This window comes from Hevea brasiliensis, chromosome 9 (genome assembly GCF_030052815.1).
Source record: "Hevea brasiliensis isolate MT/VB/25A 57/8 chromosome 9, ASM3005281v1, whole genome shotgun sequence".
Classification (NCBI taxonomy): Eukaryota; Viridiplantae; Streptophyta; class Magnoliopsida; order Malpighiales; family Euphorbiaceae; genus Hevea; species Hevea brasiliensis.
The window spans coordinates 16,741,759-16,758,698 of record NC_079501.1 but is presented as its reverse complement, the minus strand read 5'-3'; the positions used below and the strand labels follow the sequence as shown (position 1 = coordinate 16,758,698).

The following is a 16,940-nucleotide window of genomic DNA, read 5'->3' as shown; positions in this document are numbered from 1 at the left end:
TGTAATCAATTTCCTTCCATTTTCCGTCAACCTTCCGTTCTTCACAAGGAAGTTCACAAATAAGAACCCCTCTTCATGCCCGCAAAGAATTGCATACCAAAACAAGATGGCCATCTCTTCCTCCGAAACCAATCTAGCCACCGCGAAGACATTCCTGTCAACCGCGGCCTCCGTCGCAGCCACGTTTATGCTAGCTCGATCAATTGCTCAAGATTTCTTACCCTGTGAATTCCATGATTACTTTCTCTTAAATATTCGCAAGTTCTTTAATCGTTTCTCGTCCCAACTCACCATGGTTATTGATGAATTTGATGGTTTTGCTCACAACCAACTATACGAGGCAGCAGAGATTTACTTGGGCAGCAAAATATCTCCATCAACACAAAGATTCAAAGTAAGCAAACCCGAGAAAGAAAAAAATTTCACTGTGAAAATGGAAGGGAATGAAGAAATCATAGATGTCTTTCAAGGTGTGAAATTCAAGTGGGTTTTTGTTTGCACACAAGTCGAGTCAAGAAACCATTTCCACCGATTTGATCACCAGTACTCCACATCAGAAGTGAGATATTTTGAGGTAAGTTTTCCCAAAAAACAAAAAGAAATGGCTCTCCAATCTTATTTGCCTTATATTGTCAACGAATCAAAATCCATGGAGCAAGTGAAGAAGACATTGAAGATTTTCACCGTTGACTATCAGAACATGTATGGAAATTTAACTGATGCATGGAAACCAGTGAATCTCGATCATCCTGCTACTTTCGAAACACTTGCCATGGACCCAGAACTCAAAGACACAATCTTGAAAGATCTTGAAAGGTTTTTGAAGAGGAAAGATTATTATAGGAAGGTAGGAAAGGCTTGGAAAAGAGGGTATTTGTTGTATGGGCCGCCAGGGACTGGAAAATCAAGCTTGATCGCTGCAATGGCTAATTATCTGAATTTTGATATATATGACTTGGAGTTGACTGACCTAAGGTGCAATTCGGAGCTTAGAAGGTTGCTTATTGCCACTGCTAATCGGTCAATATTGGTGGTGGAGGATATCGATTGCACAATTGAGCTGCAGGATCGATTGGCTGAAGCAAGTGCTGCACAATCTCACGGTTATCCACCGCAAAATCAGGTACGCTTCTTCTATATGTGTTTTCTTGTTTCCTGATATTTTAGGTTTCTCAAGTACTAATAATAATAATAAATTATCCCTTGATATTCACTCATATATTAAGTAATTTTTATAATATATTAAATTTATTTCCATTTCCACTAATTCTAAATTCTAATCTCCACAGCCCATATATGATAATTGGTTGGAAGTGACAAGTGATTCTATAGGGATCACTAACCTTTAAAAACTCAGCTTTCTGAGAGTGAGAAAACAAAAAAAAAAAAAAAAAAAAAAACTTTTTCCAAACTGAAACATCAACCTTTAAGCGAAAGTATTTTGAAAAATATGATTTTATTGTTTGTATCACGATCACCGTCCCGAAATTTATTGTTTGTTTTGCTCATAATAGTCTTTGTGCTTGGGAACAGATGACATTGTCAGGATTTCTTAATTTCATAGATGGATTATGGTCTAGTTGTGGTGACGAACGAATCATAATTTTCACAACAAATCACAAAGAAAAGCTAGACCCAGCATTGCTGCGACCTGGAAGAATGGATGTTCATGTTCATATGTCTTACTGCACCCCAAGTGGATTTAGACTTCTTGCTGATAATTACCTTGGGATCAAAGACCACTTATTGTTTGGAGAGATTGTGGACTTGATTAGCACAGCACAAGTGACACCAGCAGAAGTGGCAGAGCAACTGATGAGGAGTGATGAACTTGAGACTGTGCTTAATGATTTGATTCAATTTCTCAGTGTGAAAAGGAAAGAAATTGAGGAAGAAGAAAAGGCTAAACGAATCAAAGGAGAATCAGAGGTTAACAAAGAAGAAGATCAAGCTGTGGAACGAGCCAAGTCTGTCAAGGATGAGGAAACTTGTAATGATGATGGCGAAAGAGCAATTATTGTCTAGTGCCTAATAATTGGTGGTCTTTTTTTTTTTTTTTTTAGCAGCTAATAATCAGTGATGTTAAATTTTAGATTTAACCATAGAAATGGGTTTCTTGTGCAGCCCAATTCAAACTTAATATTTTTCAAATATGAGCCCCATGGTCATTTTCGGGCTATTGGGTGGTTTTTGAACTCCGATATGACATTCGATTTGAGCTCCGGCCCATAAGGGATATCGTCCAAATAAACGTAGAATGAGTCTCATTTAGTGAGATTTTTCAAACGAAAAATTTTAAAATACATCCAAAGTGCTAAAAATAAAATTTTTTTATTAAAATAAAAATTAGTTAATTTTTTAAATTAAGAAGACGATCTCATGTGTTTTGTGAAGGACGAAAAATTTTTTAAATTAAGAAGACGATCTCATGTGTTTTGTGAAGGACGAAGTATAAATTCTTTTTTTTTTTCAAACTGCTAAATATTTCATATCATCTCTATTTTTTAAATTAATCAATAAAAAAAATCAATTCTATATTTTAGTGTTCCTATAAGATATAGGCCTTGTAGATGACAATTATATTAAAAAGGATAAATCGGTGATAATAAAATGAAAATTAAAAGGGCATCAGGCCAATAATTTCAAAGTTTGATTTTGGTTAAGCTTGAATCATTTTAAGATGAAGTTGAAAATTAAGAAACTCTCAATAAAATTAGAAAAATTAATGGCAAAGGTAATGATTTTTTTCATAATTCGGAATCATTATTATGTTAAATCTTGACCTCTTTTTTTATGCTGATCAAAAGTACTCCTTTTGTGGCAAAAAGCAGAAACTCTTCTTTGGGATTTTCTTGTAATCAACCAGTCAAGTCAAAAGCCAACCACCAGTCGTTTCAAGTGTAAGAATTAATTAAAAGTAAATTAATTATGTCACGATCTAATCTATGGTCCGACCTGGGCCAGCTTAAAGCCCCCGAGGCTCGTAGTAAGTTTAACAATTCTTCGACCCAACTCTAAGGCCCATTTCGGCCCAATTTCAAGAATTCAACCGGACAGAGTCCGGTCATAAAATGGACATTTCAACGGAGAGTTTTTTACTCACCCGACCTGTAAACACAATATATAATCAATTGGGGAGCTCAGCTCACCCTCAACATACTCAAATGTCACAAAAATAAATGAGAGCTCAGATCCCTCATCCAGTCCAATATACATGCTATAATAAGTTTACAGGTCCAACATGGTAATTATATTATAGACCCAAATCAAATAAATATTTCTAATACATGCAGAAATTCTAGGAGTTAATAGAATTATACAAATATTAATAAACGACCTGCGAAGAAGAAAAGCAGGTTAACCACAACAAATATCCTCCTGTAGCCTGGAAAAATAATGAACAGGAGTGAGCGTTCAACTCAGAGAGTAAAATATCAATTTTAACCATAATCTCTATAGCTATTTAAAGCTAATGCACCCTGTGAAGTGAAATGCAACATCGTCATAATTTTTATATAAATCACATCAAAAAGGCAATTTGGAGCACTCACACACCCGATAATGTCAAACAATACATATATGGGAGCTGATCTCTCTTAATCCAACTTTGTGCCAGTGAATAACTCAAGCCGGATTTTCGCTTAATAAACCAAATCGGGGTCCTAGCGAAGAACTCAAGCCGTGTCTACCTCGAAGGATCAGGTCCCAGCGAAGATCTCAAACCGTGTCTACCCGTCCTGTCCATAGCCAACACCACACCACACCACACGCACGCCAATTCATGCGCACTGCTTCAAATTACCACAACAACATTCATAGAACTTTAATAGTTGTGAATGCAACATAAAACGTGCCTAGAGTTTAACTACATAGATACATACATATAAGTGATGCATAGGTATGCTTGAACATATAATAATATCGAAATTATAATTAAAATTAATATTTTACTCACAGATTCAATCGAATTCACTATGGCGACTGGGCGGAGGAGGAAGGCTGTCCCAACTTACTTGATATTTTTATTACAATTATTTAATACAATTTACTCAATACAAATCAAGAAAAGATCAAATATGTCCTAAGTTGTGTTGAAAATCCGGCAGAGTCTCTCCTATACTTAGAACCTATCCAACCTGCAAAAAGCTTAAAACACACTTCTATATCCACAAACCATATATCCACATCTCATTCATATCACACAGCCCCTCCTGGGCCCATCCAAACAGTCATTAATCACAACATGTAAAATTACAGTTTAGTCCTCATAATTTAACTCTCTTGCAAAAACTATTCAAATGAGTTCTAAAAATTCTAAAACTTTGCCCCACGGTCCTTAGCAATATTACTAAGCTAATGCAAAAGAATCATAATTTTCTGAGCTACCACAAATATTTTATGAATTTTTAATCCAATTCAAGCACTAGAAAATTACGAAAAAGCAAGGTTCGGGTTTACCTATGCTGATTCCGATATCAGAAACGCGCTCGAGACGTCTGACAACGATGGGGTAGTCAAAATCTCGATCCAATTTTAAGACTTTTTCGGTAGCCGATCTGTCTGGCCGAAAATTCACAGACCTGGGCAACCGTCGAATTTTCACTAATTGAAGGTACCTACACGAAGGCCACAACACGGGGGTTAGTATATAATTTTTACGAGATTTTTTAAGCTCATTTAATACTCGGAAAAACACTACGAAGTTTCGTGGGACCAACCGAAAAACGATGTCGAAAAATTTTGAAATTTATATTGCCGCAAAGCTATCGAGGAGTGGAGCACTCTGGTACTCTCGGTTTTCTTGTGGGGTTCACGGTTTGCTAGAAATCTAGCCTAAAAGTTGAAATGGGCTAAAACTTCCCGGACAAAAATTGGGCAAACCGCTTGATGAATTTTAGTGTTCTTGGTGTCTATGGAAAGCTCTTGAAGTGTAGATGGTGTTTGACACAAGACCAGACTCAATCAGTGGCCGGATCGACCAAATTTTGATCGAGAAGCCGAAACGGCGCGTTGCGCGTCGCGCCTCTTTGCGCGTCATTTTCGGCTGCATGGAAGGATGGCCAGCGGTGGTGAAGGCTGGGGCGTGCGGCAAGGTGGGAAGGGCTAGGTGGCGGTGGTGCGACGTGGGGAGGAGGGAGGAGAGAGAAAACGGGAGAGAGGGGAAAAAAGGTCGGGACGCATCGGGAAGGGAAGAAGAAGAAAAGAAAATATCGGTCCGATTCGATCGGTCCGATCTAGTCCGGTTGGATTCGATCAGTCCTATTCAGAATACAAAATTTTGAATTTTTACTCTGCCTTATGACCGAAAATGAGACCCAAAAATTTCAAAAAAATTGTACAAAACTTAGAAAAATTCGTAGAGTCCAAATATATTTTTAGTTTTGTCACATGGTCTTTAAATAAATTTTTAAAAATCATCAAAGTTTTATATTTTCAGAAAATCGAACCCGATTTTTAAAATCTGAAAAATTTCAAATAATTTTCTAAAATTTAAATAAAATAAAATATTAATATTACTCACAAAATAATAAATTTAAAAATTTGGGGTGTTACAAATTAAATTAAATTTTTATGAAATTTTAAAAATAGCTTATGTGGGTGGAAATTTTTTTTTAAAAAAATAAAATATTTTTGTTATTTACTATGATATTAAAAATTAATTGGAAAAATATTAAAAATTAGTTGAAATCTTTCAAAAGAGTAAGACTTGAGAAAATGACTTCTTGTTTTAAAATAGAAATTAATTTTTTCTATTTTATCCTTATTTTTTAATAATAAATTATGTTCCTTAAAATACTGTAAATATTGAAAATAAAAAAAAATAATTTTCAAAAAATATATTTTCTTTAAAAACAAACAAAGCCTAAGAGTGGTTGATTTCTTCTCATGAGCTATTTGTCATAGCATATGATTTCAAAGATTCTTTGTATGTACTTTGATAATGTCCCTTAGCACCCAAATTCGAAAAGCAGCCTCCTTTTTAGACCAGAAGAAAATGTTGAATCAGTGCCTGCCATCACCAATTTTAAAATGAAAATTATTGTAGTGCAAATTAAAAGTACGAATTGATAATGTCAACAGGAGTAGCCATTATCCTTTTTTTTTTTTTTTTTCGAAGAGCTGCCATTATCAACAACTACTGAACAAGGAGATCTGAATCCTGAACCTCCTCAACTCTACATTCACAAGCGTGGCATTGCACATGTTGTTGTCTAACCTTGGAAACTTTTATAGTTTTCTTAGCAGACGTCACCTTCATGTCGGGTGCAATTGTGAATCATCAAGGCATCAGCATCCGAGTAAACTTATCAACGAAGCTAAATTCCTTTTCAATTTTTTTCCTTTAATATACACAACTTGTCTAGCTAGTTCTGAGGATTACTATTCATGCTTTATTCTAGCATTCATAAAATGAAGAAAATTAGTTCCTTTCACACAGAGAGTTCACTTGATAACTAGCTGCTTCTAGCTTCTTGTCCAAAAACACTAAACCATAAACCTAACATCATCACCATGGCCAATGCTTTTGTAGAAAATTCATGGATGTTCCTTCCAACATCGTTTTTGTGGTCCTTGCATGTATGCCTCCTTCTTTACACCCTTGATGCTCCTACGAAATGCTTCCCAGGAACTGGTGCCTATTTTGAGATAACATTTGAAGATCAATAATAGAGGGAAAGCCATGACTATATGTCTTGCCTAGACTGATTCACCATATACCCAATACTATTAGTTTTTTAAAAGATAGACAATAGGTGGGATCAACATTTCTCACATAAGTGCGCCATTTTACTCTGTAAAAACGATTGATAACTTTGTAAAACTACTACAAATGTTAGAATTAATAGTAAAAATTTATTTATAAAGTTAACACATAGCAACAACAACATGAATAATTACTGCAAATGATGCATAAAAAATATGACAGCAATTATTGTTATCATTAAAAATTTTTTACAATAATAATTATTACTGTCAATAACTTTTTTTCTTTTATGAGACTGCAATTATACTAGAAAATATCTACGGTCACAATTTTATAATAATAATATATAATAATTCATATATTATTATTATAAATTTATGATAAAAAATTTTATATATTTAACAGTAAAAAACTCTTGTTAAATCTAACAATTTTTTTTTTTTTTTTAGTGTAAGAGTACGTTTCATAAATTGTTAAAAGTTTTTATAAAATGTTAAAAGTTGATATTTAACTTTTAACCATTATTAATCTGGTTGGATGCATATAGGGAAAGGGAGAAAATTAAGAGGGGGGTTAAGGTTTAAGAAAAAAAAAAAAAAAGAGATAAATAGAGAAGTTGTGCGTGGATCGATGTTCCAAACTGAATAAAGAATGGGTTATGGACTCAACAAAAACGCTCCTTTCCCCCTTCACACCGAAAGGTGTTTCTCCAATAGTGTTTTAATATTTGATAAAGACATGAAACGAGTATCAGAAAATGTTACTTTTATTGGTCATTCCCATTTGTTTAACCCCAGCCTACGAAGCAATTGAATAGACGCAAAGATTTTTTTTTATATACATATAATTAATTTTAATTGAAATTTAAATTCGAATTCAAGTTAAAATTTATTGATAAGATTTATTTATTTATTTATTTTTATTGCTTGAACCATTTTTTATGTTATATTGAATATATTTATTTTTCTTTATTAATTTTATTTTAATAAAGTTTGAAACGATGATTTTAGCTTTTCAAAATAATTCTACCTAGTATCTTCTTCTACATAAAATCTATCCCACCCTCAAACAAAAAAAATAAAATAAAAATTAAGTATTTTCCTTCTTAATAATTTGGACTGAAATTCGAATCCTTACCAATGAGAGCAACCTGTAAATTCATTTGTTGTTTAAACATATAAAATTGATTGATCCTGATGCCTGCGGGCACTGTAAAAAAGTAGGAGAATGCCATGGCTAATCCTAAAAAGTGAAAATTGTCACATGGAATATCATTCAAGATCTTGGCGGAGTAATAATATAACCAAAGTGGTAATGGTTGGAGTATTCCTCTTGGCGTACATCAATTTCAAAGATTCGCATGGGATCTCATCAAACATGTCCTGAAAACCCTGTAATTGAAATTTTCTGGAAAGCAGTATTCGCATGGGATCTGATCAAGCATATTCTGAAAACCCTGTAATTGAAAACCCGTTTATTCCTACTAGACAGTATTTTATGGCTCATGAAGTTTTCAAACACCTAAGACCCTCCCACAGCAAGAAGCACACTATGGCTCTAAAGTTAGATATGGTTAAAGCTTATGATCAAGTTGAATGGCACTTCTTGAGGAAAATTCTACTTCAGTTTGGTTTTATTGAATCCTGGGTAAACATTGTGATGCAGTGTATTTCTATAGTCAATTTTTCAATTTTGGTGAATGGAACTCCAAGTGAACCTTTTTATCCATCCAGTGGACTTCGGCTAGGAGACCCTTTATCTCTGTTAGCATAATTACAGCAATTAGCATGATTATAGGAGATTTGTGTAGCATAATTACAGAAATTAATATTATTATAGGAGATTTGTGTAGCATAATTATAGCAATTATTATTCTTGTCCAAATTAGTTCATATTTTCATGTATAAATAGATGTAATATCTCTGTAAATGAGACACAGACAAATATACAATCCTTTTCTTCATTACTTGTATTTTTTCTTCTAACATGGTATCAGAGCCATAAAGCTTTTATTTCTAGTTTTTGGGGTCTCTCTTCTCTCTCTACAACCTGTTCTGGTTCATTCTTTCATACCTATTATTATACCATTTTTTTTTCCTCCTCATCTTGTTATCAATGGAGAAATCTGATATTTCAAGACCTATTGCAACAGTTCTGACTGGTTCCAACTATAATCTTTGGGTTCAAGGAATGAAAAGTTTTTTGATAGGTCGTAAGCTTTGGCGTATTGTTACCGGAGATATCACTGCGCCGACAAGAGAGAACGATGAAACTGATGCAAAATTTGCTGACCGTCTTGAGGATTGGGATAGTAAAAATCATCAGATCATTACCTGGTTTCGCAATACCTCTGTCTCATCCATCCACATCCAGTTTGCTAATTGTGACTCTGCAAAAGAAATCTAGGATTTTTTAGCTAATCGATATCAGACCACTGGACTTGCCCACTATTATCAGTTGTGGACTACTCTTCATAATCTGAAACAAGAAGCAGGTCAATCTGTGAATGATTTTCTTGCCCAGGTCCAACCTATTTGGAATCAAATATCTCAGGCCAAAATCAGTGAAGATCATCTTCATCTCATTCAAGTTCTAATGGCTCTTCGATTAGAATATGAGGCCGTTCGAGCGTCCCTGCTACATCGAAATCCACTCCCATCATTGGAAACTGTTATTCAAGAGATTATTTTTGAAGAGACTCGTCTCAGTTTGGATAAAACTCCTCAATTTGAAGCTGCTCTTGCAACTACTCGATCCTCACATCAGAAATCTGGCAATCAACTTTGTAAGAATTGTAATCAAATTGGTCATGCTTTTGCATATTGTCCTACTATAAAATGCAAATATTGTCATGGTTATGGTCATATTCTTGAACATTGTCCCACACGTCCTCCAAGACCAAAAGGAGGGCAGTCTAAATTCAAGAATGTCTCAAAGCCTGGATCTTCCTCTGTCACTGCTGTTGGTGCTACTGAGGGCTCTACTGCCATCACCATTAGTGATCTTGAGGCACTATTCAAACAGGTTATCTCTTCTAATTCTCCTGCTGCCATGTCTGCCACTCCGGGTAATTCTTATTGGTTTTTTGACTCTGCATGTTGTAATCATATGACCACTAATCTTAAATTCTTGTCTTCTGCAAAACCTATATCTTCCTTACCACCAATCCATACTGCAAATGGTACTAAAATGAACATCACACATACTGGTCATGTGTCTACCTCAAATCTTCATCTCCCTGACACCTATTATATCCCTAATTTGGCACTCAATCTTATTTACATGGTCAGTTGTGTGAAAAAGGACTAAATGTTATTTTTTCTCACCATGGTGTCCAGGTACAGGATCCACAAACGGACAGATTCTTGGGGAGGGTCGCAGAGTGGGTCGATTATTTGAGCTTACAATTTTACATCTTCCTCAGAGATTTGTGTCTGCAGCTACAATCCCTAATCCCTCCATTCACCAATGGCATCTACGTCTTGGTCATGCTTCTACCAGTAAAATTCAACCTTTAATTTCTCGTGGATTATTAGGATCTACTAAGTTTGAGTCATTTAATTGTTTAAATTGTCAGCTTGCAAAACAACCTGCATTATCTTTTTCTCATAATAATACTACTTCAGACACTCCTTTTGGTTTAATTCATTCTGACATTTGGGGTCCTTCTCCTATTTCTTCAATAAATGGTTTTTGTTATTTTGTAATATTTATTGATGATTATTCTCGGTTTACTTGGATATATTTTTTGAAACATCGATCTGAGTTATCACAAATTTACATCACATTTGCAAAAATGATTAAAACTCAGTTCTCTTGTAACATTAAAATTCTCCGAACAGACAATGCCATGGAATATCGGGATTCTTCTTTACTTCAGTTTCTTAGTCAACAAGGCACCGTTGTTCAACGTTCTTATCCTCACACCTCTCAACAGAATGGGCGAGCCGAACGCAAGCATCACATATGCACTTGCAAGGGCATGACTAAGCACTACAAATACTAACCAAGTCTAGATAATGCATAAACTTGCTGACTGGGATTCCCTTGATCATCATATCTACTGGATTATCATGTGTAGAGACTTTCTGCATAACTACAGTCTCCTGAGATACAATGTCCTGAATAAAGTGATATCTGATATCAATGTGCTTAGTTCGCTCATGGTACATCTGATTCTTTGTGAGATGTATTGCACTCTGGCTGTCACAAAACACTGTTGCCTTGTTCTGTATCAACCCAAGATCACCCATCAAACCTTATAACCATAAAACTCCTTTTATCGCCTCTGCTAAGGCCATATATTCAGCCTTTGTGGTAGACAAAGCAACTGTAGCTTGTAATGTTGCCTTCCAACTGATAGCACTTCTAGAAAGAGTAAACAAATAACCTGTTAAAGATCTCCTCTTATCTAAGTCCCCTGCAAAATTTGAATCTACATAGCCAACAACTGAATCACTCATCTTGGCTTTGTCAAATGTTAGACCAACATCTGTAGTACCCTTCAAATACCTCAAAATCCATTTCACTGCCTGCCAATGCCCATTGTCAAGAGCTGATGTGTTTAATAGCTATTACTCTTTAGGAAATTTGGAAAGCTCATAACAGGGTTGTGTTTGATCACACTAACCTGATCCAAGAGCTAATGTTATCAGGATAAGGAAGCAATTGGAATAGTTACAACAGGCTAGAGATCTCTTGAAGCCCTTCTCATCTTCTCCCCTAAATCGAAATTACTCCCCTAAGTGGGCTTCCTCTCCTGTTGGAATGTTGAAAGTGAATTGTGATGTAGCCTGGATATCAACAGAACGAAGTGCAATTGCAGTGATAATCCGTAATGATCATGGGCAAGTTATGGATGTTTAGCTGTTAAGAGGAAAAACTCTTCTCCTCTACAAGGATAAGCTTTTGCTTTGTTGGAAGCTGTTAAATTAGCAAAAGCTATGGGGTTGCAGAAAGTGATTATGGAATCTGATTATTCCATTTTGATCAATGCTATCTTAAATCCCAGCAGTTGCTCTAGCTGGGAAATCAAGGCAATTGTGAATCATATTTGCTCTTTTATTCCTAAATTTGTGTTCATTACCTTTTCTTTAGTGAATAGGAAAGCAAATATGACTGCTGATAGTATAGGTAAGTTACTGTTATAATAAGCATGCAAATTTAAGACACACACACAAATTGCACAATCATACAGTATTGAAAAGAGAAGAGGAATAACATAGGATTTAACGTGGTTTAACTGTAAGGTCTACGTCCACGGGCAAGACAAGAGAAAAAGTTCCACTATGATGAAAAAGAGCAAGATACAATCAATCAGAACTCTCAAATTTTAACTCCAATGTGTTTTTCGAATATCTCACAACTCTGCCACAAATGGTAGAATATTACAATATTTATACTGGTCCATACCCCGGGGGCGTTGCCCCCACACCCCCAAAGAGATCAATGGTAGGCTTCGAGTGCGAGTTTATCGACCCATGCCCTCCACTACCACCACAGATCTCACTTTTTATCCCAATCGGGTAGCAATGTGAAAACTTTGGAGTCGAGTCATAATTCAAGTCTATGAAAAATATATATCCAAAATTCAAGCCACAAAAATAACAAATTTTTCCCTTGGCTTAAATTCCCTTTATCATCAACAAAATAACTATAAAAACTACTCTGTCTTACTATATGCCCTCGCAAAAGGGCACTATTAAACATTACAAATACCAACCAAGTCTAGGTAATGCCTAAACTTACTAACTGGGACTCCCTTGGTCATCATATCTGCTGGATTATTATGTGTAGAGACTTTCTACACAACTACATTCCCTTGAGATATAATGTCCCAAATGAAGTGATATCTGACATCAATGTGCTTAGTTCGCTCATGGTACATCTAATTCTTTGTGAGATGTATTGCACTCTACTATCACAGAACACTATTGCCTTGTTCTGTTTCAACCCAAGATCACCCACCAAACCTTGTAACCATAAAACTTCCTTTACTACCTTTGCTAAGGCCATATATTCAGCCTCTGTGGTAGACAAAGCAACTGTAGCTTGCAATATTGCCTTCCAACTAATAGCACTTCCAGAAAGAGTAAACAAATAACATGTCAAAGATCTCCTCTTGTCTAAGTCCCCTGCAAAATCTGAATCCACATAGCTAACAATTGAATCACTCATCTTGGCTCTATCAAATATCATACCAACATCTGTAGTACCCTTCAAATACCTCAAAATCTATTTCACTGCCTGCCAATGCTCTTTCCCAGGACACACCATGTATCTACTCACAACACTAACTGCATGTGAAATGTTAGGTCGAGTGCATACCATAGCATACATGATGCTACCAACAGCACTCGAATAGGAAACACGAGATATGTGCTCCATCTCCTCATCTGTTTTTGGCGACATGTCTTCAAATATCGAGGTGATTCAACCCCCGAAGTGCCTTCCTTTTTCTTGAACACCCATTTACAGCCTACCACTTTTTGTCCTTTAAGCAATGTTACAAGCTCCCAAGTTTGATTCTTTTGAAAAGATTGAATTTCTTCACTCACAGCACTGACCCACTGATCTGCATCTAAACAAGAAATAGCTTCTCTATAATTGCTGAATTTATGCACATCAACTGTTTCAGCAACTGACAAGGCAAACGCAACTAGATCTGCATATGCATATCTCTGTCGTGGTCTAATCTGTCTTCTCTCTCTACCAGTTGCAATGCTATATGGTTCTTGTTGCTGTTGCTCAGGTGCATCCTCTTGTTGATCAGGATCTTGCACCTCATCCTCTGAATCACTAGACTAAACTGCTGAAGTATCAATATCAAGCTCCACCTGTTCTCTGACACTGTGATCTGATTCTGCTATTGACTTTTCCCTCTGACTATCCAATGAAGCAGATCATTAAATATCACATCCCTGTTGATAATTAATTATGGAGACTTTGGATTATTGCACCACAACCTGTAGCCTTTCACTCCAGATGCATACCCTAGAAACATGCATTTTCTTGCCCTCGGCTCAAGCTTACCCTCTCTCACATGAGCATAAGCAGGGCAACCAAATACTCTCAGCTGAGAGTAATCAGCAGGTGAACCGAACTAGATCTCAAAAGGATTTTGGCACTCAATAGCTGTAGATGGAGATCTATTAACTAAGAAATAGGCTGTATTAATTGCTTCAGCCCAGAAATCCTTTTCCAATCCTGAATGTGAGAGCTTGCTTCGTGCTTTGTCACAGAGCATTATGTTCATGCATTCTGCAATACCATTCTGTTGTGGTGTCCTTGTACAAGTGCGATGTCTCACTGTACCTTCATTGCTGCAGAATGCATTGAACTCACGATTGTAAAATTCCAACCCGTTATCAGTTCTAAGACACTTGACCTTCTTTTCTGTCTGCTTCTCAATCATCGTCTTCCACTTTATAAAGGTTGAAAATGCCTTATCTTTTTTTTTTAGAAAGTACACCCACACCATCCGAGAGTAATCATCAATGAAAGTCATGAAGTACCTGGCACCGCTCTTGGAAGAGATTCTGTTAGGATCCTATAGATCTGAGTGGATATAATCCACCGTTCCTTTGGTATTGCGCACTAACTTTTTGTCGAACTTCACCCTGGTCTGTTTGCCAAACACACAGTATTCACAAACGTCCATAGATTCTATTTTCTGCCCGTCTAACAAATCCCGCTTACTTAACACAGATAATCCTCTTTCACTCATATGACCAAGACGCATATGCTACAATTGAGTCTGATTCTGATTATTGCTTCCTGATGCTACTGTTGCTTCCTCTGAAACTATACTACCCTGAAGAAAATATAATCCTGAAATCAAACTGCTCTTCATGAGTACCATAGAGCCCTTGCACACTTTGAGAACTCCATTCTCTGCATGGTATCTGAATCCATGAGAGTCAAGTGTCCCAAGAGAAATCAGGTTCCTCTTTAGTCCTGGAACATGCCAACACTTTATAATTCTGACAACGCCATCAAACATCCTCAATCTGATGTTACCAATTCCTTCAACAGATAATGCACGATCATTGCCCAGAAACACCTTGCCACTCATCTGTTTGTAAGTGACAAACCAGTTTCTGTATGGACACATGTTATAAGTAGCCCCAGTATCAAGAATCCAGGAATTTTGTCCATGATCTGAACTCACGGATAAAATTTCTCCAGCACTGTCATCACCATCAGAATAAATAAAACTATCAACCACATTCGCAAAACTTTCTAATTACTTTTCCTTTTTATTTTTCAACTTGGGACAGTCTCTCCTGTAGTGACCTTGCTCGCCACACTCAAAATAGTTGGCCTTTTTCATTCTTGACTTAGATCTGGCATTAGATTTCTTCGTGCCGAAAGAACCCTCCCTTGAATGTGTTCTTCCCCTGCTCACCAAACCTTCCCCTTCAAATCTTTCTCTATTATCTGGAAATTTCTTTTTCAACTCCTTCAACTTTAAAGAATTACTAACATCGTCTAGTGAAATACTGTCTTTCCCATACAACAAAGTATCAACAAAAGTTTCATAGGAGGGTGGCAAAGAATATAACACAATTTCCCATACAACAGAGTATCAACAAAAGTTTCATAGGAGGGTGGCAAAGAATATAACACAATAAGGGCCTAATCCTCACTATCAATCTCAATAACAATATTTTTCAGATCCATAATGATTGAATTGAATTCATCCAGATATTCTTTAATGAGCGTACCTTCGCTCATTCTCAGATTGTAAAGTCTTTTCTTTAAATACAGGCGGTTGGTTAGCGATTTGGTAGAGTATAACTCCTCTAATTTCTTCCATGCTGCAGATGCTGAGCTTTCACCAGCAATCTCGCGTAGGACATTATTAGTTACGCTCATGAAAATCGCATTCAAGGCTCTCTCCTTTATATCAGCCTTCTCCGCCTCTTTTATATCTTCGGGAAAGTTATCCTTGATTGCCTTTCATAGACCTTGTAGGATCAAGGAAGATTTAATTTTAATCTTCCACAGACTGAATCTTGATCCATCATCAAACTTCTCCATCTCATACTTCGTTGAAAATGACGCTATCTGTAAACCCTAAGTTTTGCGCACAAAACTCTGATACCAGTTTGTTATAATAAGCACGCAAATTTAAGACACACACACAAATCGCACAATCATACAGTATTGAAAAAAGAAGAAGAATAACACAGGATTTAACGTGGTTTAACCGTAAGGTCTACGTCCATGGACAAGACAAGAGAAAAAGTTTCATTATGATGAAAAAAAGCAAGATACAATTAATTAGAACACTTAAACCCTAACTCCAATGTGTTTCCCAAATATCTCATAACTCTGCCACAAAAGGTAGAATATTACAATATTTATACTGGTCTATACTATGGGGGCGTTGCCCCTGCACCCCCAAGGAGATCAATGGTGGGCTTTGGGCCTGTGTCTATCAGCCCGTGCCCTCTGCTACTACCACAGATCTCACTTTTTATCCCAAAAATCGATCGCAGCGTGAAACTTTCAAGTCGAGTTACAATTCTGATCCATAAAAAAATATATCCAAAATTCAAGTTACAAAAGTAACAGTTGCATAGTTCTAATAGTCTTCCTTGTAACCGGCTTTTTGTCATACCTTCTGCTATTCATCGTTGTATTTGTTTGGATGCCAATTTGGCGCAATGCAAGATGGCAGCTCAAAAAAAGTCTGCTTTGTGGAAAAAACAAGTTGCCTCGACCATGAATAGTACATTTAAAAGTTGTGCCATGATAAAATCAATCAATGCGGCTGGTAATTTTTTTTTTTTTATTGGAAAAAGAAAAGAGAGGTTATAAGCAGCAGTTATCAATCATCACTTTTAAATCTTCAAACCTCTTTTTTTCTTGTCCGTCCAGTTGTCCACCAAGTCTTTGCAGAGCGATCCATTCTATATTTTTGCTATTGGAGAGCTTCAAAGCTATTTGCGTTGTTTTTCTATCTTCGATGTGTTCTACTGTAGAATTCCCCGATGGAAAATACTTCTTGTCGGTAATATTTTCATGATTTTGGTGTATAAAGCGACGGGAAAAGACCAAATTGATATTTATCGACTTTTATTTTTTTTAAGAAATTTAATTTTTATCCATAATTTTACTGATTGCGATTCTGAGTGGATAATATTATGTGGATTAAATTGAAAAATTAATTAATCGAAAAAATCTGGAACAATGTAAGGAATCGCTTTATGTAAAGTTTTGATTATTA

General features: G+C 36.0%; 1 protein-coding gene across 1 annotated transcript; it reads left to right on the top strand.

The window, feature by feature from the left end:
- Window positions 1–2,201, top strand: LOC110633446 (AAA-ATPase At3g50940-like). The gene is made up of 2 exons (XM_021782041.2): window positions 1–1,123; window positions 1,534–2,201. The coding sequence occupies exons 1-2, from the start codon at window positions 107–109 to the stop codon at window positions 2,023–2,025; spliced, it is 1,509 nt and encodes a 502-aa protein (XP_021637733.2). The 5' UTR covers window positions 1–106; the 3' UTR covers window positions 2,026–2,201.
- The last annotated feature ends 14,739 nt before the right edge of the window (window positions 2,202–16,940 follow it).

Bases quoted from the DNA above. Each gene is read 5' to 3' on its own strand.
- LOC110633446 (XM_021782041.2), top strand. From the start codon at position 107: ATGGCCATCTCTTCCTCCGAAACCAATCTAGCCACCGCGAAGACATTC. The intron at 1,124-1,533 runs GTACGCTTCTTC...GCTTGGGAACAG, and splicing joins GTTATCCACCGCAAAATCAG to ATGACATTGTCAGGATTTCT.